We start from the raw sequence: 23,253 nt of genomic DNA, 5'->3' as shown, positions 1-23,253 counted from the left end.
AATGTCCTGGCCTCAAGGAAATTGTATATATATTCAGGGCGTGACGCAAATGAATTTATTGCTATATTTACCCTTCTAACACGCTATATGTACATATTTATTTTCAAGCACAATCGAGGATTGTAAATTAGTATCACACAAGTGTGGATGGAAACAACGTGAAAAATATAAGAATCATATAACAGAAACAAAAAGAGATCTCGATGGCGATCGGCTGCATTAATCGCTTTCATACACAAAGGGACTAAAAATAGCCAGTTTACCTTTCCCAGTACCGAGAGTTCAGTACCTGGCTGCCAGAGAGGTAGCGCGATTATAATAAACTTTAATGCCTGATTCCTGCATAATCGGTGACATTTTCCCTGTCCGGCGTCAGTGATCCACATTTTTTTGGCGCGACAGCCAGTGGGGGCATTTGCATTGCCAATTAATCATTAGAACTTGATTGATTTCATCATTAAATACAATTGAGTGGAATTGGCCAAGGCAAATGTTTTCAATTCCCGTCCAGAGTCCCAACAAATAAATAAATAAATAATTCAGTAAATATTTTGTTGTTCATGTGCTGATCTGATCTTTTGATCGCATGAGGAGATCTCACCAACTGTTTTCAATTGGTCAGCATTTAAAGAAAGATATACATATTGTTTTAAATATTTTTTATGACACTTTCCCTTTTGCCAGATGTGGCTTTTTTGTATCTTATCTCTGAAGAAACATTACCTGATAAAATATATAATCCCCTTATTATATATAATATTTTAGCACCTACAGATCTTGATCTAGAGCTGAAAATCTTATCTTTTTTAAGAAATGATGTCAGAACCAAGAAAAATATTATTATTCTAAGGTTTTTGAGGGCTAATCCTATATTTTCGTAGTAACTGGTGGCCTTTTTTGAGGTCAAGCCTTGAACCCAAATATAAAGATACATTTTTTTGGCATTTCAGGATGCGAAGGCAAATGTAACTGCGTAAAATATAAAACATATTTATAGCTCGTTTATTTACATATTTTTTATGAGAGGAAAACAAAGATGAACACAAAGCACCACGCACAAAGAAGCTGAATGTCCATTTCTATCTATCCAGCCGCGTTCCATTTTATGCATTTTTATTCTCCATCTCCAGCGGAGAAGTATCTGAGAGCTGGCAGAAAAGTATCTGAATCTGGGTGGGGGGAAGCTTACAGCAGCAGTCAGCTGTCTGCCAGTTTTGTCGTATTCGTGCTCTCTCTCTCTCTCTCTGTGTGTACCTCTCTTTTTCTCCCCGGTTCTCAGGCGGCCAGTGCGTGATAATCACGCACCGAGCACGTGTACATGGCTTTGGTTTTGTTTTGCTTGCTCAACCCCACATCCCCTGCACCCCACCCCAGCCCCCCTGGCGGCATTGGCACTCAAACATCCACCGTTCTGGCTTCGCAAACAAAAACAAAAGCAAGCGCAGTAGTCGGATAGATACAGATACTGAGAGATACAGTGTAAAATGCATTAATTTACAAAGTCATATAAGTATGCTAACTATGGTGGAAAAAAACTATATTCTGCATCTATAAGATAGAGTTTAAGCCCCTTGATATAGATACAAATGTATCTACAAACTCTATAAGTTGTTTATTTGTTTTGCTTTTCTATACGACACTCGTTACGAATTTCAATTAGAAAACCTCAATGGGAGATAAGACTAAATACTTCCCTATGGAATCGCAAATCATAATGATAGTGATGCCCCCCTTGGAAGCCACCCGCTGAGAAGGTGACGTGACTAATGGGGCATCCTCCCAGCCCCTTCCACTTTTCGCAGAATCGTTAGAAAAGAAAATTCTGTCACCGAAAGTTCTATAAAAAAATCATTTGACGGCCGCCTGGCAACCTAAACGAGGTGACTTCCACATTTCGTATAGAGGACCAGGCTCTCGAACTTTGTTTTGGCCATAAATCTTTTCCACGCGTTGGCCTAATGCATTTGTTGTTTTTTATTAATTTGTTATGATCGCCAAGTGACCGGGCTTTGTGTTTGTTTTCCTCTCCGGCTACTGCGTCCCCAATGTTAATTCGAATGTGTAAACAAAAGATAAACAATCTTATTCTACTACACTGCCCAAAAAACTGACTTATAGTGTATGATAGGTATGCAATCATTTAAATTGGAAAACCTATAAATAAATATGAAATATTAAAATTGCATCCTATAGATGCAAATATATTCGGCCATGCAACCCACTCTCAGATACAAAACACACACACACGGATAAAAGTATCCGGCACACTCACTCTTCAAATGTTTCACGCATTCCGTGCGTGCCGTGTATAGGCTCATTTCTGCGCGTATGTGTGTGTAGCGAGAGTATCTGTGTGAGTTCCATACGCTCGCCGGCTTTTTTGCTTTTTAGCTGGCGCATCGGCGTTAGCGGGCTCAGATGTTCTTTGGAAGTGCGCTGGTCAAGACGTGTGCAGCGAAAAGAAAAATCTACTTCAAGTCTCAACCTAAAGAAAAGTGCTAACTAAAGTGCCATTCAAAATAAAAGTGAAGAAAAATCAAGAAATTCATTAAGAAAATAAGCCAACAACACAGACAGACACAATGCCGGTCGATATTTGCAGTCAACAACACAATTTGCTCGGTTCAATAAGGTAAACTATTGATTGAAAGTAATTGGCCTTCATCCCCTACCTCTATTGGGGAAAATGAATTCAATTTCTCGCCAAAAGTGCAAGTGAAGTGAACTTTAATAAAGTGTCGGGACTGCGCCTTCGTCACCGTCCTTATCGGCGGCCTAAACACAATATGCACTAATTAAATCGCCAGACACTAGTCCAGACCATCAAATCAATATCACTGTTTTATCTACTTCCTCTATGACCCATAAACTGAATCTAATGTCCGATACCGATACCGATGCCGATGCTTATCTTTTAATTGGAGCTTTGCCAGCTCATTGAAGTGAAAGGATCCGTATCGCATATCGCAATTGCTGTGTCCACCTGCCAATAAATCAAGGCATATTTATTAATGAAAGTCAATATATGGGCATACCAGCCCACCTGACCTTTCAGAACAATACTATATCAAGTGGGTATCACAATAGTGATCATAATTCCACACATCACTCGAAAATAGTTGCTAGAATAATATTAACATGAGGGCGCCGAATGCTTGTTGGCATTGAAATCAAAGATAATCACTTACACAGTGCTTGTATATAGGAAAATCGGCCAGAGAATCGCTATTACAACGGGCCTATCGAGTTTTTGGCATTGAAATTATTGAAAAGTACGCAATAGGGTCTCGGAAATCAATTGCGTATGTGGGGCTATGGGGGTGGGGTTTCGAGAAACATTTTTATTGTATTGAGTAACATTTTTCGAGTTTTAGATTAAATCCAAAAAAAACCACAGAATAGAAAGATATTTTTAAACCTGAAATAAAAAGGATTTCCAAATCTTTGTTCTTTTGAGAACACAGCCACAAAGTTGATTGCCCCGTATACTATATAGAAATTCATATTTTTAGTCTCAAATATAGAATATTTCTAATATGTATCTGTAACATTTCTCTCTGTGATTGCAGCGGAACAACAGATACCTCGTTGTCGTTAAATTCATTGTCCCTGACGTCCGCTCTGCCGCCGACGGATCCTGATCACCACCACGACCACAACACACACAACATGAACAAACTGTGCCGTCAAGTGTCAATTGAGTCGCCCGGACCGGGTGCCAAGAACTGCGTCTTCAACTTCTTTGTCCCTATCGAGGATACGCCGGCGCTGGGCGCCCGCATCCGGATCGTGTGCGCCGGAGCCTGCTACCGTCGCCGCGATCGCTCCAACTCGATAACCAGCATGTCCTCGGTGTCTTCGGAGCTGAGCGACTACTGCCCCTCAGTGAACTCGATTTCCTCGCCCGCCCACCAGGGCATCCGCGAGGGCTCCTTCTTCCCCGGCTTCGAAGTGGCCGGCGTGATCGAGTCCCTCGGCTCAGAGATCACCGAGGCCAACAACCGGGGCCTGCGCATTGGACAGCGCGTGATCGTCTACCCGTTCGATGAGACCCCCGCCGGCTATGCCGAGCTCTTGGTGGTTCCAGATCTGAAGCATGTGGTGCCCATTCCCGACAGTCTGCCCATGGAGGTGGCCGCCATGCTGCCCACGGGCGCCCTCCTGGCCATGAACGCTGTCTTCAAGGCCCAGGCGGTGGTCACACAGATCCTCAGTCAGCGGGCTGCCACAGAGCCGCAGCGGAAGTGCAAGATCCTGATCGTTGGCACCGGCGGCCTGGCCCTCTGGGCTGTGCGCATCGCCTCCTATCACTTTGCCTCCACTGGAGCCGACAATGTGGACATCACAGTGGCCAGTCTCAGGGACGAGGGCTTCCGTCTGGCCACGGAGATTAAAAAGTAAGTATTTTTCTCAAAAAAGGAGCTTATCCAACGTCTTCTGAAGCCGTTATGTAACATCTATTGTAACCATATCTTTGTCTATTCTTTTTTTTGCAGTGTCAGTGTGGTACAGTGGAACGAATGCCTCTATGAGCCGCAACTGATCGAGCGCACCAAGGATGTGTGCGGCGGAGCCGTGGACGTGGTGATTGATTTTGGCACAACCTCAAGGAGCCTGCACCGCTCGATGCACTGCCTGTCGAAGGGCGGTGTGGTCCTGATCAGTGACGAGGTGGCCGAGAAGCTGCTGCCCAAGTTCTCGCGGCTGTCCAGCGAATACCAGCAGGACATCATCCCGATCTCCAACGGCACCGCCGAGCAGCTGGCGGAACTGGTCGAGCTGGTGGCCAACAAGAAGATCGAGCCGCCGCCACACTCTGTGTTCCCCTGCGAACAGGCCGCCGAGGTCATCCAGAAGCTGTGCAACTCCGAGATACCCGGACGCGCCATCCTCCGCTTCCACGACATAGAGTAGGCCATCACATCACAGTTAAATGGGAGGGGAGGCGAAGGATGTGGCTCCCAGTCAAGGCATTAACTCATTCAGTACGGATATATGTTAGTTGTATTCAGCGGACACCCACAAAACACTGCAACCTGCAACACTCTCGAAGCGGATTCAATTGTGCTTATTTAGTAGCCGGTCTTTGTTTTGTATCCTTAGTTTGGACCCAATAGGCGTCCACCTCGTTTCATTGATTTAGATTTTTAAGCATTTTAGTATTATGTACATATAGATTGTGATTTATTTTAATTTGTAAGCCAAGCCAGAAGCACCCATCACCTCACATCAACATATTAGCCGGAACAGGTCTCCAGGCATTCGATTATGCTTATTTAACATTTCGTACAAGCCCATGAGCAGATTCGGATTAAAAAATAAATGTTATACATACTATATACAAAATTGTTATGCATGCGATGCAAAATGTTTGATTCAATTGCTTGATGTTTGTACTCATTACGTACCCAACCTTATATTCTACTCTTAATCATAAATAAAAGCCATAACTATCAAAGAATCGGGGTTGCTAAGGATGTAGGAATGGATCCAAATGTAGAATCTCACTCGCAACTCATTGTGAGTTCAAAAAATGTCATAGAAAAGTTGGTTGTTTTTCAGAAACTTTTTTATTCAAATTTTTATAAATGGCGCCATTGCACTGTTTTCTCTTGGCAGCACTGGTTTCCAACTGAAACCCAGTTGGCAGTTCCAAAAAAATATCTAAGATTCTAAATACATTTCGCAACACTGGAATGCAGCCTTCGCACAATTCCGCCAAAAGCGAGAATATTTTAAATTTCCATAAGACTAAAGTTTTTTTTTTGGGTGTTTCCGAAAATGCTTGTGCTGCATATCCTTCACTGCATCTGCAATTTCAGAAAACGTCGTTTTTCGAAACGAATATAAAAGATATTTGGCTGGCTATAAAAAGTACCGTTGAACATTGGTGCTTTTCGAATTCATTCCATTGGTAAATAACGTTACCTCCAAATGGGATTCGGCTTTTGATTGCCAACCAGGTCGATGGGGAGGGACATCAGGAGATTCATCACTCCGGCTCCGGCAAAAATCTACATCCTGGTCACTAATCAATTGCGGCTTCTTAATACCATACCATACAACTCGCTCCCTACAATTTTCAGAAAAACGATTCCCAGTGCCCCAATTTGATTTATAAGAGAAGCAAACAAGTTCATGCAACTAGTTTCATACTAATAAATGGCCTCTGTTAGACACAAATTTGCTTATTGTGTTCTTCACAGAGTATGCCCCGCATTGCACGTTATACCGTTGGAGAGCTTTGATTTTAAAACTTTTTAATGTGACCAGCAGTTATAGAATAAAATAGCTAGCAACGCCATCCACTGGAATATTATTGTGACAAAACCCTAGGAACGCGCACAAAATGTTTTCCTTTAATCTCCCTTGCGGGGATTTCCAAACATTAACAACTTTGACCAAAAGCACCATTACTTTCGAGCCGCCTGTTTACGAGCAGCGCTACTGTGCTGCTATTCAAATCCTGGAGGATAGCCGCTGGTCGGCCCAGATCAAGAAGGTAGTGGAGTTCGGATGTGCCGAAATGCGTTTCTTTCAGCTACTGCGCCGCATTGAAACAATTGAAAACATTACGATGGTATGTCTTGATTTTGAATTAAAACATTTTTGGTTTACAGTAAATAAAAATTCAAAGACGTGTTCGGGTAATTGTTAAGGAAATACAATTCTAATTTATTTATTTCCGCTGCTTGTTTATACAAGTAAATCCTAACTTAGACTTTTATCATGTTTATGAAGTAACCATTATCTAGTTATATTAAATACTTTTTGAGGAGAATATGTACCTTGCTGCATGAAATGTTGTTGAAAACGGGTCTTACATCGGTTATGGACTAACAAACTAACATGGGGTTTGGATAAAAACTAAAAAAATATTATAAACTCAAGGATTTTGCTATCAAGGCCAATCATAACTTACAGGGCACTGCTCCTGGGCTCGGTTTAAAAAAACACACAATATCTCTTACAACTGGGGACTACATGGTATTTAAATGAAAAATTCAACAACATCTTCCCAATGGAGCTGAGCGCGCGCTTTCCTATTTGACGTTCTTAACCAAAACTTATATCTTTAATGTGCAAAAAATCAAATTACAATGTAAAGCCGATAATATGCATATAAGTAGGATCTGTCCTGTTGGGTGCCTTATTCTGCACCGACTTGACTTAATTACCACTAAAAATACTTGAAACGAATTTAGTTTTTTCTCTTTTTCTGTTCTGTTCTGTTCTTCTATAGCTTTTGCATTTGGCATTGCCTTCGCTTCTCTAATCAATTCTTCTTCGTCCATTTCTCTCCATCTTTCATTTACGGTCACTAATCCTATTCCTTACAGTCATCTAGCAATCATTTGCGGCAATGCCTGGACGCGTGGACATGGCGCCCCTTGCCGTAGTTATTCTCGTCATCATATTCGCCATAAAGGTGCTGCACTTCCAGCAGGTTTGCGTTATTCTCCACATCGTTCTCGCCGAGTTGTGATTCAGTCTTATAGAGGCAGCGGCGCGTTTGCCGCTGCTTAGGTTGTCGGCCAGTTTGTGGCGCCGACTTCTCTCGGCCCGCCTTTAGTTTCCTCTCTCCCGATGGCTCGCCGGCAGCTGAGGCCAGTGAGGTGTTTTCCTTGCGTGTGGCACAGCCACGTTTGTTACTGGCCACCGCTGACAGAGGGGTGGAGCGGTTCTTACTCACAGCACCGAGTCGCCGAGCTGCTACGCGATTGCACTTCACCGGCGGCTGTGGTGCTTGGCCAGGCTTGCTGGTGGTCCTCTTGCGGCCACTGCCCTTAGGTCGGCCGCGCCCAGCCCGAGCGGTCTGATTGGAATAATCGCTACCATCCACTTCCTCCTAAAAAAACGAGAGGTAGTTTAGTAATAAAACAAATGCTTTGGGGATATATCAAAACTCACCTCTTCAACATCATCGTTTTCTTCCTCCTCCTGTTCATCAGTATCCTCCTCTTCGTTTTGTTCATCGTCTTCGTCTTCATCGTTATCTTCTTCGTCATTATGCTCCTGAACGACCAGACCCTTGTCGCGACGACTCTGCTCGACAGCCAGTATCGCATAAGTGGGCTTACCATCATAACGTCTGGGAAGACGGGATTGCAGGGGGCAAATCGACTCCTCCCGCTCAAACTCCTTGACTGCGCGTTCCCGGGCTATTTGGTCTGGGTCCTGGGACAGGACCTCCGCCCAAGAGAACTTCTTTTTCGTCGTCTTCTTGCTCGACTTGGAGCGCAGATTCTTGGGTGAAACACGGTTAGTTAGCGAATGCTCCTGGAAGGGTGTGTTTAACGCCGAGTTTCGCATAACATTCGCAGTAATCTTGTTGTTCAACTCGAAAATGTCACATCGGCTGCCGTCAACTTCATCCTTGACAGAAACGCAGGTGCGCTGGATCTCCTCGCTGCTCAGGCGCATCTTCTCCAGATCGAAGCCCAGATTCTGGTACTCATTTCGGAAGATGTTGCGATAGCGCTCGTAGTTTGGACGCTCCTGGTACGCCAACTTTCCGATCTGCTGCAGGAACTCGCCTAGGTATTTAGGAACTTGCTTGCCATAAAATTGGCGCAGCATCTCTGGCACATCAGTCATGAACAGCTCCTTGGATCGATGCACCTTCTCCTGCTGTTGCTGTTGGGCTGCATCCTTCCACGGTAAGCAGCCCTGGGACCAGTAAACTAGATTATACCCCAGGCACTCAAGATCGCTGCGCCGCGAATGGGCTCCCAAGTGGGCGTCCCGCGAAGTAAACTCCAAAGTACCGTCATGCGCACGCCGCTGATCCATAATGAAGGGGCGATGGACACCGCGATCCTGGTACTTGGAGGCCAACCCAAAGTCAATAAGAAACACGTGCTCCTCCTCCACAGGTATGAACTGGTATTCAGTGGGAGGCTGATTCTCTACCAGCTTGTTGCCCCTTCCGCGCGTTCTGTGCACACCATGCGTTTCCTTCTTGACCTTCTCCTGAGTTCGGGTAGCCCGAGTAGAGACGGGTCCTTTCTTGGCACTAGAGGCCAAAGCAAGCCTACCCCTCTTGTTCGTCGATCGGCGTTCTGAGGGTGGAATGAACTCCTCTGACTCGTTGTCGGAAGACTCGGCCGACTGATCGCTGTTATCCTCGCTCTGCTTAATGGGATCACCTGCCTCGTTAAACTCTTCGCGGTAGCTAATACGCTTGGTGGGTCGCAAATAATGCGACTTGACCATTTCCTCGTACATGGAGTTACGTTTCTCACGGCGGCACGAGCGCACTGGATTGGAGCCACTGAATTGAACGTTATTCCGTCCACGCCGCTTCTTGTTTATGGGCGTTTGGTAGACATCCATGCTGTTGCTGTTGTTACTGTTCGACGTAGCACCGTCATCAAAATCCTCGTCCTCGTCGTCTTCCTCCTCATCGATATGTGCAATTCTTTTGAGAGGAAACCGTTCGCTCTTCATGAAGAAGTCATCATCGTTGGTCTCCTGCTCCGAACTATTGCCACTGTCTGTGGTCTGTTGCTTCTCCTCGTAGTGTTCGTCGAAGTTATTCCCCTTGTTCTTGACAGCAGCGGCTGCACCCACTCGAACTGCCTGCCTCTTAAGATACTTGCACTTGGACACCATCAGGTTTTGGGCTTTAATATCGTTGTGACAGTATCCCTTGTCGTGCAGATTTTCAAGCACATCGATTATATGGATGGCGAGCACCAGCAGTGACTTTTGCTGCACCCGCGAGTTCCTGATCAGCGAGTGGAGGTCGCGATCGAAGCGGGGCAGCACAAGGAAACGATAACGGGCGTCTCCGAAGTAGTGAGTGCCAGAAGCAATGAAGCTTGGTATCCCAGAGGGCGGGCCCTTGGCTAGGGCATGGGGCTGTTGGGCTGGCAGGTTTACAACATTTTCTTCTATAGCCGATGGATCTAAAATACAAGACTTAGACAAGATTCTAACTATATGGGAGTGGTGCTTACCCTTGCTCTGTGAAGTGTTAATCAGACAGTGTATCTCCACGAAAAGTGGTCCATTGGAATGGGGCTCAATCTTAACGACATACTTGGCATTTTCCGAACTAGTCGGGCATACGGTGTCGTCCGAGGCCAAAAATATTTCGCCAAAATTACCTTTGCCTACGGAAGAGTGCGATGACTATTGGAATCATGTTGCAAGACTTCAATCACTCACCTATGGGTCGCCCCAAGCGCCAGGCCTTGGAGAGGACGTCCCGGAGAATGGTACCGTTTACAACCGACGGTCTCAGGGTGTAAACCGGACGCGGTGATTCCGTCACACTCGAATTATTATGGTCACTGGCGAAGCTGGCGCCGGTTAGGAGCAAACCTCTACCTTGGGGAGTGTGCATCAGTGTCGCGGGGACCAACTGGTCCACTTCCATGCGAGCTCCCTCGCGACCGGCAGCCGAGCCCGACGAAGAAGAGTCCTCGTCGTCATTCTCGTGGAATTCGTAGTTGTTTGGGCCGTCCACGCGCTGGTGCTTCTCGGCAGCCTTAATCGCCGACCGCTTCCGTTTTCGGATGCTCCTGTCGGTGGGTGGGCGCTCAAGCTGGAGCCGCTTGCCCATTGTGGGCTCCTGGCTGGGATTTGTGTGCCCGGGAATATGAAGACTCCTCCGCAGACGCAAAAATTTAATCTCGAAATTCAACAAGCAGAGAGTTTGGGGAGCCGACGTACGTTGGATTCAAATTTTTACTGAACGATGTTTTTGTTCGATTCCGCTTTGAAGGTTGATTCTCTTTCACTCGCTATTCGCCGATTTCTATTTCTATAAAAATTGATTAATCAAAACACTGTGATTAGTAAGTGTCTATTTTAAGTTAACATCAGTTATTGTATTAATGCAAATCCGATGGTAGCATTGTTTTATACGATTTTTTCATATTTTTTTTTGCAATATCATTTTTCAAGTTTATTGTTTGTCTGCCGAACGATGGGGAACGAAACAGGTCGGTCCAATTGGGAATGGAACACACAAACAGTAAGAAAAGGAACATGTGTTGGTATACAATATTACAACAAATATTCTCAACAAAACAAACAAAAAATCAATTCGTTTTTCTGGAATTCTCCCCGCGCTTTATTAACCTTGTTTGACGTTTTGAGCGTTTTTATCAGCAAAATGCACATTTTTAGTTACGCGGTTATCAAATACAAGCGCAAACAAACACGGACGCGAACGCACCACCATGTCTGGAAAACAGACGGACAGACATATGTACATATATATACAACATATGTATGTAGGTCCTAATGTCGGAAAAAATCAATTTTTTTTGGCCGGTAATTTGCTACAAAGAATAAAATCCTTCACTATTTATTTCGTTTACCGAGGATCTTCGACAGACAACGCGTATTCACGTGCAACCCGTATTCGGGGCCCAAAGTCAAATTGATTTTTTAGTATGTATTTTTCTCACGTATTACTGGTTCTCTTCTTCTTGTTTTTGAGTTTTCTTTCCCCCATTCCAAAGCAAACTACTTTTTCACTATAGAATCTGGTTGTTTCGTTGCTTACATCTTTCACTTGGTGCGATGGTGCTCAGTTGCACTTTCACAACGCCCTAGCCACTATATTTTAGCTTCCATTTGACTTATTTTCGTAACAATTACACATTATTCCCGAGCACAGCTTAGAGGTGGAGAAAACACGACGCATCGATGATTTTCGGTTCCGATAGCTCGATATCGATGTTCTGCTTCCCAAGCGTTCCAAGTCGCATCATTCCTAACCGATTCGAAATGAGTTTAAACGATAATAGAATTATTAATATAAAATAGAGTAATTTATTTATTGCTTTAACTTTAACATAAAATTACACCCAGCATTTCGAATAACCATCAATTGTTTCCGACAATAGCTCTTAAGTTGCCAATTATTTATTCTCGTTTGTTCCATCACTTAACGATGGCGGTTGGATTTAAATTTTTAGGTGGATATTGACGAGGAAATACTGATGAAAAATGTAACTTGTATTAATCCATTAGTAGCGGATTACATAAGACATAGACTAGGTCCTCTTCACGTAGAGATTCTAAAAGGCAGCGTGGCCGACGCCTCTGAGCAATTACTAAACACAGATGCCGTAATTGCCCTGGAACTGTAAGTTAATTTAATAAAATTATATTTAGTTTAATCCATAAAATTTCTTACAGAATCGAACACGTCTATGATGATGTCTTGAATCAAATACCATCAAATATTTTCGGTTTAATGCAGCCTAAAGTAGCTGTTTTTAGCACCCCGAATGCTGATTTCAATGTGATCTTCAAACCATTTAATACCCTTCTACCGAACGGATTTCGCCACGACGATCACAAGTTCGAATGGACCCGAGAGCAGTTCAAGTCGTGGTGCTTGGGAGTTGTGGAGGAGTACCCCAACTACATGTTTTCAATAATTGGGGTGGGCAAGCCTCCCAAAGGATTCAGCGACGTGGGTCATGTGTCCCAAATAGCAATATTCGTTCGCAAGGATTTTCTCGATATGGAGTTGGTTGAACCCTTGAACTCGTCGCCCACTTTCGAATCCAAGGAACCCTACAAGCTGTTGTACTCCGTCGACTATCCGTTCTCAGTGGACACGCGGACCGTCAAGGAGAAAATCTGGTCCGAGGTGGAGTTCGAAATAAATAGATTTAAAAGAGCCCAGGACATTTCCGAAAATGATACGGAATACGACCAGGTGTCCGGATATAAAATACCAATTGCTGACTTATTGACACGCATTCAGCATGAAGACGCCTCCAAAGATGTTCTGATGGAACTTTTCCAGGAAAAATCCCTGGAGGTTAATGATGACTGCGTAATTATACCGGAATCGGATGAGGAATCGAATGATTCAGATCCTGGTGATTTATGTGATCATTTATCTCAGGAAGCTAGATTTTCCGACCAGGAATCGGAGGAGGAGTGCTGGGATGCAAAGGAAGATTCCTAATTAGAAATGTTCCTGTTTCCACTTCCATGTTCCTTATTTAAAATTAAGTTTTTTTAAAATTAACCTAAGCAGTATCTAGCATCATCATCACAGATTCTAAACATTTCACAGATCATTAATCCCCAATAGTATTCTCCCATAAACCAATTTCATCTGACAGTCTGTTGACATTTTGAGTGCATCAAGGGATGCGAGTGGGTTTTCCCCGAATTTCCTCAATCCTGCTGAACTGACCACCTAATCCACCCCCCAAGCTGGCCGTTTGTAGTGCGAAATGTTGCAAAAATTGGGGTTGCCGCCAAGATGATGACGATGATGTCGCCATGTCGTCTGTCTTGCTGTGGCACCCGCACGGAAATTGCTTTTGTTTGCAACTATATACGGGGGATGCAGGAAGGGATGCGGCACGGAGGAAACGAGTTTAACATGCAGACTTGGCGCAAACGCAGCGCACACCGAGCATAGTAGCTATTAATACCACTGGAGCCACATACATAGATATACATATACAAATATACAAGTATTTGCACACCACCCGGCGAAGGGACTCCGGTTGCGGTTGGCAGTTAATGGAGCTGGCGTCAGGACGGAGCTGGCGGAGTATTGTTGTCGTTAGTTGCAGTTTAACCTCGCTCCTGACATGCTGGCAGGCGAGCCCAATCCGAATCCGAAATTGCCATAGCAATCCTGTTCCTGCCGTGACTCGTGACAAATAGCGCAAAAAACTAAAATTCATAAACATTCACCTGTCAGTGGTTGGAGCACAGACACACACACACACCGAATAGCGCCCCGTTTACCTTGACTTGTGTGTCACACGTAAATAGGAATTTAACTCAATTTTTATTACATTATCCTGGCTTCGTGTCAGTTGTTTTTCGGCTACTACTTCCTTCGCGTTCAGTCGTCGGTGAATCGCAGACATGGCAGATGAGGCTGAAGGAGGCAAGGAGGGCGAGAAGAAAATCGTACACGTATATCCTCTAGTGAAGGTTGGTCACCTATCTTCAAGTCCTTAAAGGGTTAACCTTCTAATCGTATGTGTTTTCAGCACTCGGATATGAACGAGGAGATGCGTATCGAGGCCATCGAACTGACCATCATGGCTTGCGAGAAATATTCATCAAATTATGAGGTATGAAGCATCAGAGATATAGTCCAAGTATCTATAAGATTTAGTCACCATTTCCTTGCAGCACGCCGCCAAAGTCATCAAAGAAACCATGGACAAAAAGTTCGGAATCTATTGGCATGTGGTGGTTGGCGAAGGATTCGGTTTCGAGGTCTCGTACGAAACCCAGAACATACTATACCTGTTCTTCGCCGGGAATTTGGCCATCGTGCTGTGGAAGTGTTCCTGAAAGCGGGTCACCAAACAATCAACAGTACCTAGAAACCACAACCGAACCACAGAAAACTCCAACCCAAGTAACAAGAATTCTAGCATTAACTTTAGTCATATATTAAACTTACCGTTAACGAACGTTATAACTGCCAGTCGTGGTGCAGGTTGATAAATGAAGCAATCAATTCCATGGCAACAACATTGGTGGGTTGGTGGTAAAAAAGACAGATTTTTATTACAAAATGTACCTAGACTCTAGCATTTTGAAAACACGCTTATAAAACTGCTTGTTTGCACTAAACGATAAAACGAAGGACCTAAGAATCCGATTGGGATTCGCGCCTACGCATAGACATCCTCACGATCCGCGCCAGCGCCGTCGCCACCGTCTTCGAGGTTGGAGAAGAGCAGGAAGTGCGAGGTGCGGTGGAGCTCGTGATAGAACTCCTTCGGATTGGCCAGCTGTAGTTCGTATTTCATGTTCGGGTCGTGGCGCACGCCCATGAAGTTGTAGTTCCAGCTGCTCTGGGCCGGCACCATGAAGAAGCCCAGGAACTTGTTCGACAGCAGCATCTGGACGCGTTCGTAGTGCGACGGGAGGTAGCCTTTCGGGTTGTTGCCCTTGTCCGTGTTCTTGGAGCCCCATTCGAAGCCCGAGGGCGTCAGCTTGTAGGCGGTCAGCGAGCACGAGCCGGGAGTGAAGGAGCACGTGATCACTATCGTCTTCTCGCCGTCCCAATTCGAGTTCTCCTGCATGATCTTGGCGTGGGTGGTAATGTCCTGCGGCGACAGCTGCGGCAGCTCGTTGGGCTGCGTGTGAATCCAGCCTAGCGGCTCCATGTCTTTGAGGTACTGGTGCGTGGGCAGGGTGTTGGGAAGGTTGATCGTTTGATGGGTGCCCCACTGTGGCGGCATGACAATGCAGCGAATCTCCTTCACCTGCGGATTGTCCGGCGGACTCACTCCGTACAGATAGCCCGCAATCTGGGCTCTCAGATCCGAAATGGTCACAAACTTCTTGAGGATGTTCTTGGGCAGGATGTAGGTGTAGCCAGTTTCCTTGATGTCGTCCGAGCTGACGTAGATGTGGTTGGTTCGCAGGTGAAGGTTGGTGGCTGAAATGGCTCTCACTCGCCACTCTGTCTTCGAGCTGAAGGTCTGAGTCTCATAGTTGGACGTGGTGGACGTGATGATCTCATCACCGTGCTTGTTCGTGGTCCTTGTGGTGGTGGCCGTGAGCTGGTTCTGCTCCTTGGTCTGCTTCTCGATTTCGGCGATCTGTTGACGTTGCGCCGAGGGAGCACTGATCTCCATGCCCAGAATAATGTCTCGAATCTCGGACTGCGTCAGCGAGGCTACGTTTACGTTGTTCTTTTTGCCGTAGTCGGCCAGAATGAGATCCTTCAGCTGGACTTCCACCTTGATCCACTCCTCGTCGGACAGCGTGGGCCAGATATGATGAGCCTCCGTGATGGTGGTCTTGTCCGGTTTCAGAATGATCTTGGTACGCTCTGTATTCACGTGCAGAGCACGCAGGATCAGGATGAGCCTACTGAAGGCCGTGTACGAGGAGATGGTCTTCAGCCAGTCGTCGTACAGATTGAACAGCACCATCTGCGGCTCAGTGGCCTTCAAAATCAGATCACCGAACTTCTCGACCTTCAAGCAGGCCTGGAAGGGAAGCTGCAGCTCAGAGCCCTTGATCACAATGTTCGGGAAATCGAGCAAGTGCACCTCCAGCGGATCCAACATGCCTTTGCGGGTCACAATGATCTGCTTGGGCTGCTCCTCCACCGGCAGCGATCGAATCAGAGCCGCCACTTCTTCGGCTGTCTTCCACTTGGCCAGCTGGCCCAGACGCTTCTGGCCAGCCCACACCGACGTGTGGATGATCTTCAGGAAAAGCTGTCCCGTTCGTGGATTGAAGATGAAGATGGCTCCGTTGATGGGCTTCGTTGTCAGATTTCCCTCGAATGTCTTGTGGATGGTCACGCGATACACATTCGTGTCATCCACGAACCAGATGATCTGGTTGGAGAACAGCTCGCCGTAGTTCTGGGAACTGAGATACGGTTCCGTTGGCTCCGAGGAGTACAGCTGCAAAGCCTTACGGATGCGTTCACGCAGCACATACAACGCGGGATTGGCCTTCATGATCTTGGCCATGGCCTGCTGAATCAGGGTCTTGCAGCCCGGGAACCAGTTGCCGTACGCAGAGTGCAGATTGTAGGCCAGATCAATGGCTATTAGAACTCCCGTCGGCGAGGGATAAATGGACATGTTGTCCGTGGTGTAGTCCAGGAACTTGGCTCTGGCGTACCGCTCTACATCGTGGGAATCGTAATCTCCCCAACGCAGCTGAATGTCCAGCCAGTACTTCTGGGTGGTGGTGTTGTCCATGGTGTCCTTAGTGTCTGCTAGCAGTGACGGACGCGACACATTCCACTTGTAGGCGGGGAAGAGCAGGATGTCCGCGCACGAGGAGTTCATCTTGTAGGATTTACGGGGATGGATGGTTTCCTTTTGCACCGTCTCGATCTCCAAGGCGTCCAGCTCTTGATCAAACACCTGACACAGATCCATGACGATCGACTCGTGGATCTTTTGCCACAAATGGGCACGGAAGATCTGAATCAGCGAAATCTTCAGGGTGGGGATTTTGCCGTGCATGAAAATACCCGTCAGATCCAATTGCACTTGGAAACCAACGTACACATTGGCACGGTTGATCGTGGGCGACCACCAGAGGGTGAAGCGACGGTTGGGAATCTGGTTGAGACCAGAACGCTGCGCATTGGTGAGCTTCTTGTACTTCATGGACTCCTCGAAACCGGAGGCCTTCTCCCAGAACAGACCCTCCCAGGTGGGGAAGTAAGTTCCCTTGAAAAGCGTGTGCTCCAAGATGCCCTCCACACCGCCCAGGGCTTGAATCATGTCCGTGCGGTAGTTGTTCAGATTCCAGAGCTTTCCGTCGTGTCGCTGATGCGTCCACCAGAAGGGATTCTGTTTGAGAACCTGGTACTGCTTGAACTCGGTTCGAATGCGCCAACCCTTGTCGTAGGCTAGCGTGTGCCGATCCTTCTGGAAGAGCGTGTTAATCCTGGGAATACCACGATCCCAGCTATCCTCCAGATCTTCCAGCGTGAGGCGGCGGTTTTGGGCATTCGCCTCTTGGCGCTTGAGAGCGTATTCTGCCCACACGCGCTGGGAATCAATGAATTCACTTTCCCACGGCTGAATGTACCTGTACAGATTGGGAATCAGCTGATCCTCGTCATGAGACATACCTTTAAATGCAGAACCATTAGCAAAACCTTAAAAAGGAGAATAAAGTTAAACTTCACCTGATCGGAAATGGGTGATGCCCACATCTGTTTGTTTGGACCAGCGCAAGTCCGATTGGGGAATCAGGACGTGGCCCATGCTCAACATGCCCAGACCGCCCAGCTCCTTGGGGGTGTAGAAAACCACGGGCGGGAAACGGGAAGGCATTTTGGAGTTCAGGCCAATCTTGATACGAGTTTGGATCTTGTTCTCGCACTTCACCAGCAAATCAAGCAGCTCCTGGGTGTTGACCACAGCCTCACGGAAATAAGTCATCAAACCAATCAAGGCGGTGTTCCACTTGTTGACAATCTGTAATGTTAATATTTTAATTAAGAAACGAAGCTTTAATTATTTTTTAATCTGTAGAATACCTTTGTGAAAGTGGTAGAGCCTGAAGCCATGAGGATCTGTCTCACACGATTGTGGAAGCGACCCAAGGACTCATCGTCTACGCGCAGGAAACACTGGGCAGTGCGTTCCTTGGTGATTTCGTTTTGCAAGTTCCACACGCCATCACGGTGGGTGAACTCCTCGTTTTGTGTGCGGCACTGTGGAAAGAAAACATCAGGAATTAAAGTGCTCTTAATGATATATCTCAGCTCAAGGAACCTTTGGCAAAATACGGCACTCAAAGCCGCTCATGTTGAACAGCAAGTTGGGATTGTCCTTGGAATAAACAGAAACAAAGGTGTTCTCCCAGCCAATGGTGGTCACCGATCGAGGTAGACGGTTCTTAATGTCCCAGAAGACAGCACGGCCCCTGAAAATAGTAAGAACCATGAACGTTACTTAACTTCAAGACATTAGTTTGGAAGAAAAAAACCTACAAGTTCACGTCGTGCTTCATCAAACGCATGCGAGCATCTCTGGGCCAGCACTTCTTGTTGTTGTAGCCGACAATGTTCTCGTTGTTGGGATCCGGGTGCTCGGTCAGGTATCTTTGGATCAGATCACGTGCCTCTTCGGCAGAGAACCTAAAGAACAAGTGAATCCTGTCCACATAGCGACAGTACAAACGAATGGGATGAGCCGTCTCGGTGACGGCATCCTGGAACGTTAGGAAATCGTTTGGCATCTGTGGTGGACCGGCCATTTCGCTGGAACGGTGCAGGCCCAGCACCAAGAGATCCAAAACCAGACCATAGTACTGCGTGATGAACGAGGAGAACTGCAGGCCGCGTATGATGCCGTAGCTGTTGGTGTGGTTCATGTCCTTGTAGTTGATCACCACGTTGTTCTTGGCGGTCATGTAATCGGCTATGTTGTGATCGACAATCAGGCGCAGAAGTCGGTTCAGAAGCGTCAAGTCAATTTTCTCGTAGAGTTTCTCGAACCGCGACTCCAGCAACACGTTGCATTCACCCTCGCCCACATCCCACACATCCTGCAAGTTGTTGATGCCTGTTTTGGATAACATATTTGAGCTTAATTAATGGCGGGAATAAAGTGACTCTATCATTCACTTTGGTGACCTTTAATAACGTTGCTATATGGATATCATCTTTGGCGTGAGGTTTGCAACAAGGGGATTATCAAATACCTATCACATTGCCACAAATCACACACCCAAAATGTCCAGTAAAACCTGTTCACTATTCAACCCTTTGAGACCCTACCTTGACACCATTTGTAGGCCAAGAGTGGCGGTGGTTCCGTATCACTGGGCTTGATCCACGGCGGGAAGAGTCTTCTTTTGTCTGCCTCGTACCACAGATACTGATCCAAGTAGGCGTCTGTGATCTTCTCCAGAGGCTCCACTTCGTAGACGGGTATAAGATGGCTGTACAAGTCCATAAACTCGATGCCGACCTGGAATTACAGAAGAAAAACCTTAAAACTTTACTAAAACTAACACAAAGGCAGGTGACGAACCTCTTTGAAAGCTCTCTGGGTGAGCAGGTGACGCTTGATACGGGACAAGGCTTCGTGGGGATTGTCATAGGCCTGCTCAATGAGACCCAGTTCCTCGCGTTGGCTCTGATTCAGCCTAGACTTGACACTGTACGCCTCCTTCAGCCGTTCGAGAGCCAGGATCAGGAGCTTGGTGTCGTGCTTGTAGGACAGCGGCGGGAAAGGAATGGGCGCGAACCGACGCGACTCCAACCAATGTACAGTGGTGGTGTAGATGGCCACAGCCTCCTCGGGTGAAATGTAGGGACCATCCTTGAGGTAGTTGTGCTGTCTTTCCTGCTCTGCCTTCAAATAGAGTCGCGTGAGTCGTCCCAGATTCTTCTTGCACACGGTCTTGTCCACGGTGGCTCCGCGACGAATTCTCTCCCTGTTGTAGTGCGCGGTATTTGTCCACCAGTCCGCCTTCATCTTGACATAACGCAGGATCATATTCTCAATCGGAATCGGTAGGCCCGGTACCTTCCACGGAATGTTTGCCTTCCAGCAGCGCCACGCCTCCGAAAGATGCTGCAGAATAGTACGCGCCTTGTTCTGTTTGATACCCTCGGGCATCATGTCCACGATGTCGTGCATCACGGAGGCACGCAACTCTAGATCGAAGTGGGATTCAACGCGCTGTTTGGTAACCGTTTTGGCCACACCCTTGGAGTGTCTACCCTCGAACTGACGCGACAACAGGTTTCCTAGCCAGCGCTCCAAGAGCGGGGTGATGCCACGCATAAAGAATAGCCACACGCGCCAGCCCGGCGCCCAGAAACCACAACCAGGACCCTTGCCAACGGGCCCCGTATTGAAGCGGTAGTAGATCAGATGCTTAAGATCCTTGCACATGCGAATCTGCCTCATCAGCTTGTACTTGTAGCGATACATTCCTGTCAGTTGGCCCACGTGGGCGAATATGTACTGTAGACCGTCGGCCAGTTGGAAGGCGTCCACGTTGTTCAATCGGTACTGCACATGTGAGTCGATGATGAGCTTGGTCAATCTCAGAATTTCACGACACAGATGGAAGGCTATTAGGAACAGAATTTAACATCAATTACCAGTTGATATTTAAAAGAAAAGTGTACTTACCATTGCCGAAACGCGACTTCTTACGCTCCTTGGTCGTCAAGGTCTTAACCGGTTTCAAATTGAAATTATAATCCAAATGCAAATAGTTTAGGTTCTTACGGTGGATCAGAAGGTTCAGCATGTTGTATCCCTGACGGCAAACCTGCAGTCCAGCCTCCACCCAGTCCAATGTGGTGGTCTGGAAGAATTTGGTGGCCTTGAAAGAACGGAATAGGTAGCGCTTCTTTTGGGGCTTAGGTTTCCGATGCTTAAGGGCGTTCAGAACATAGTACTTTAGCAGTTTCTGATAGCTGACGCGCACTTTGACCGGATGTCCCGGAGGACAGTGCTCCTTGTACCAACACTTGACCAATGGCACATCGATGGCACGTCGAGAACGACCAGAGCGCATGTTGAAGGGACGAGGAGCCCACAGCAGTGCTATGCCATTAGCTGTGTTGTCCGTATAGAGCGGAGTATCCTGCAGGAAGGGCTGCACATCGTCCGGCAAAGTGAAGTCCTCGTCATCATCCGGCAGCGGTTCCTGCACCTTCGAATTGGAGTTCCGGTGCGATATGGGGTTGATAAGCGGATCAAAGTAAAAAGCGGGCAAATCAGGATCTTCGGTCTTGATGTAGACCACGTTTGGTGTGTGATACCTGAAAGCAGGATAATAAAATAGTATTTAAAACTATATTTCATATAATTTATGTTGTTATGTATGCAACTATCAGCAGTATCGATTTAAAATCCACAATCGCTACGAACATTCTCATTGCAGCTCCCATTTTTATCGCAATATTGGTAGTAAACTGGGAGCACATCGTTGTTCTCACGTGCCATGAAGCGCTTCCAGCATAGGGATTAACTTGGAAACGTTACTTACACGTAAATATGAATAGGAAATGAGTATTATTTGGATCTTACCAGCTCAGATGCACAAAGTGAGGCATATTGTTGTACAAATAGGGAAAAGCTATCCGATACTCAGTACGAATGGGCTGCCGAATAATGACTTTGTTGATGTCATTAAACTCGTTCCAGTCTTCATCCCTAAAACAAGAAGGAAACTAAATATGATGCCAACTCTAAAAGTCTTATAAACTATCCTACCCCACGTTGTGATCTTTAATCAAGGGCTCAAATTTGGGACCGCCAGGAATGGCCATATTCAAAGCCTTCGCGGTGAAGAAACTCTTAGGATCGAATAGATAAAAGAAGTTATTGTCCACCAGATCCGTAAGCAGTTGATTGGCCAGCCGATACAGGGTGGCCAGTTGGGGCAGCGAAAGATTCCACTTGCGATATGTGGAGCCATTTACGAATCTGGGAAATAAAATTATTACAATCGAACCAAAAGAATGAACCTTTTATAGCTTACTGCGTATCAACTAGAGGACGATGATCATAGAACCACTTGTATACGGCATTATCTTCGTCGTTGTCCAGCTCGATTTGAATGGCTTCCAAAGGCTCCACATCGAGCACGTTGTCCGCATAATCTAGAGGCGGTTCTTCGTCATCAAAGGGCGGGAAACGCATTCTCTTAAAGTGACGACGATCGCGCTTCTCACGCCTCATCATAATCCACATGGTACTGATGGAGATTCAAACCATAAGAACAGAAAAGATAAAAATCGGATGAAGCTTACCCCCACTGTGCAATGTAGACCGGCTCAATGACCCAGGGAATCTCGTTGACAAAGGTAATAGCTCCAGTGATGTGGTAGAGAACCTGCACATCCCGGATCTGCTCCCAGGGCATGGGCATGTTCTCCAGCAACTTTAAAACAGCGTGCGGCATATACTTGAGGGCACCCAGATACACACGCTTGTCGTGACGGTACTTTCTGGACGTCATGTCACCATGATCACGTATGATCTTCCTGATGTGCTCCGGAGGCATATCCTCCTTCTGAGTGTCTACAAATCCAAACTTTCGCTTCTCAGCGAATCGCTTTGACTGCAGGTGCTGCCACTTCAGTGCCTTCTCCTGCAGCTTCTCCTCCGTGAGAATGTCTGGCTTCGGCGTCGGAATCTGCCCTAAGCCCGGTTGCCCACCGGCAGCGATGGGAATCCCGTTTGCGTGGCCACTTTGTGGAGGTAGCGGAGCGCCAGGCGGGGGAATCTGCTGGATCTGGTTGGCCATCTGCTGCTGGGCATGCAGTTGCGCCTGCTGAGCATGAGCAGCCGCATATGCCTGCTGGGCCATGAGTTGGGCGGCCCAGGCATTCTGCGGCAACATGTACGGCGGAATGGACATTATATCCGGTTGTTCGACCCGTTTAGTGTCCTACCCTAATCAATAAAAAAAGAGGACCGACATTAGCATGTGCACACACACAGTCACTTCCCGTCGGGGGAAAACGATGCCGACGTTGCGGTCTTTTGCAATATTTTAACAGCCTAAAAAACGATCAAAAACTGCCGCCGACCAACAAATTCGTGCTTTAAACAGTAACTCTAATGTTGGTCTACCGAATTCTTACCTATTTTCCACGTTTAATCTCTTTCTTCAGCGGCAAACTGCAATTTTAAATCTTTGCAAAATGAGAAAAATACTTTTTCACGCTAGCATGCCACGCTAGTGGTGGAAAATCTTCGATAGCTCTTTTGACTAAAAATAAGCAGCGCCATCTTCTGGACGAGTAAAAATTTATCGAAATTTGAATAT

The 23,253-nt window shown here is 46.5% G+C and overlaps 5 protein-coding genes and 1 non-coding gene across 8 annotated transcripts; 3 read left to right on the top strand and 3 right to left on the bottom strand.

Moving 5' to 3' along the window:
• The first annotated feature begins 2,405 nt into the window (after positions 1-2,405).
• Drat (Death resistor Adh domain containing target) lies at positions 2,406-5,461 on the top strand. Its single transcript, XM_017253081.2, has 3 exons — positions 2,406-2,632; positions 3,570-4,397; positions 4,497-5,461. The coding sequence occupies exons 1-3, from the start codon at positions 2,583-2,585 to the stop codon at positions 4,912-4,914; spliced, it is 1,296 nt and encodes a 431-aa protein (XP_017108570.1). The 5' UTR covers positions 2,406-2,582; the 3' UTR covers positions 4,915-5,461.
• A 748-nt stretch (positions 5,462-6,209) lies between these two features.
• On the top strand, positions 6,210-13,506 carry Hen1 (Hen1 methyltransferase). The gene is made up of 3 exons (XM_017252707.3): positions 6,210-6,580; positions 11,937-12,106; positions 12,160-13,506. Exons 1-3 carry the CDS (start codon positions 6,350-6,352, stop codon positions 12,941-12,943), a joined length of 1,185 nt encoding a protein of 394 aa, XP_017108196.2. The 5' UTR covers positions 6,210-6,349; the 3' UTR covers positions 12,944-13,506.
• bsd (back seat driver) lies at positions 6,649-11,680 on the bottom strand. Of its 2 annotated transcripts, none has more exons than XM_070278781.1 (5): positions 11,522-11,680; positions 10,174-10,771; positions 9,963-10,118; positions 7,912-9,911; positions 6,649-7,849 (listed from the first exon to the last, which is right to left on the bottom strand). In XM_070278781.1, exons 2-5 carry the CDS (start codon positions 10,568-10,570, stop codon positions 7,352-7,354), a joined length of 3,051 nt encoding a protein of 1,016 aa, XP_070134882.1. In that variant the 5' UTR covers positions 10,571-10,771; positions 11,522-11,680; the 3' UTR covers positions 6,649-7,351. The 2 variants fall into 2 exon arrangements, with proteins under 2 accessions (XP_070134882.1, XP_043066808.1); XM_043210873.2 differs by having other exon boundaries at positions 10,174-10,765.
• Positions 13,507-13,702: 196 nt separating the features above from the next.
• LOC108133039 (dynein axonemal light chain 4) lies at positions 13,703-14,487 on the top strand. Its single transcript, XM_017252708.3, has 3 exons — positions 13,703-13,935; positions 13,995-14,078; positions 14,140-14,487. Exons 1-3 carry the CDS (start codon positions 13,867-13,869, stop codon positions 14,302-14,304), a joined length of 318 nt encoding a protein of 105 aa, XP_017108197.1. The 5' UTR covers positions 13,703-13,866; the 3' UTR covers positions 14,305-14,487.
• A 10-nt stretch (positions 14,488-14,497) lies between these two features.
• Prp8 (pre-mRNA processing factor 8) lies at positions 14,498-23,183 on the bottom strand. Of its 2 annotated transcripts, none has more exons than XM_070278780.1 (13): positions 23,069-23,183; positions 22,232-22,872; positions 21,961-22,176; positions 21,693-21,905; positions 21,507-21,632; positions 20,601-21,238; positions 19,488-20,539; positions 19,232-19,424; positions 18,443-19,016; positions 18,225-18,375; positions 17,987-18,163; positions 17,633-17,924; positions 14,498-17,575 (listed from the first exon to the last, which is right to left on the bottom strand). In XM_070278780.1, exons 2-13 carry the CDS (start codon positions 22,840-22,842, stop codon positions 14,631-14,633), a joined length of 7,188 nt encoding a protein of 2,395 aa, XP_070134881.1. In that variant the 5' UTR covers positions 22,843-22,872; positions 23,069-23,183; the 3' UTR covers positions 14,498-14,630. The 2 variants fall into 2 exon arrangements, with proteins under 2 accessions (XP_070134881.1, XP_017108192.1); XM_017252703.3 differs by having other exon boundaries at positions 22,232-22,877; positions 23,069-23,177.
• Positions 21,295-21,472, bottom strand: LOC122321319 (small Cajal body-specific RNA PsiU2-55). The gene has a single exon (XR_006246092.1). It is a non-coding gene; the product is annotated as a small Cajal body-specific RNA PsiU2-55 (non-coding RNA).
• Positions 23,184-23,253: the final 70 nt, after the last annotated feature.

The sequence above is a fragment of the Drosophila bipectinata genome, chromosome 2R (genome assembly GCF_030179905.1).
Source record: "Drosophila bipectinata strain 14024-0381.07 chromosome 2R, DbipHiC1v2, whole genome shotgun sequence".
Taxonomy (NCBI): Eukaryota; Metazoa; Arthropoda; class Insecta; order Diptera; family Drosophilidae; genus Drosophila; species Drosophila bipectinata.
Note: the sequence above shows the minus strand (reverse complement) of the source record. Positions and strands in the feature narration are given on the sequence as shown.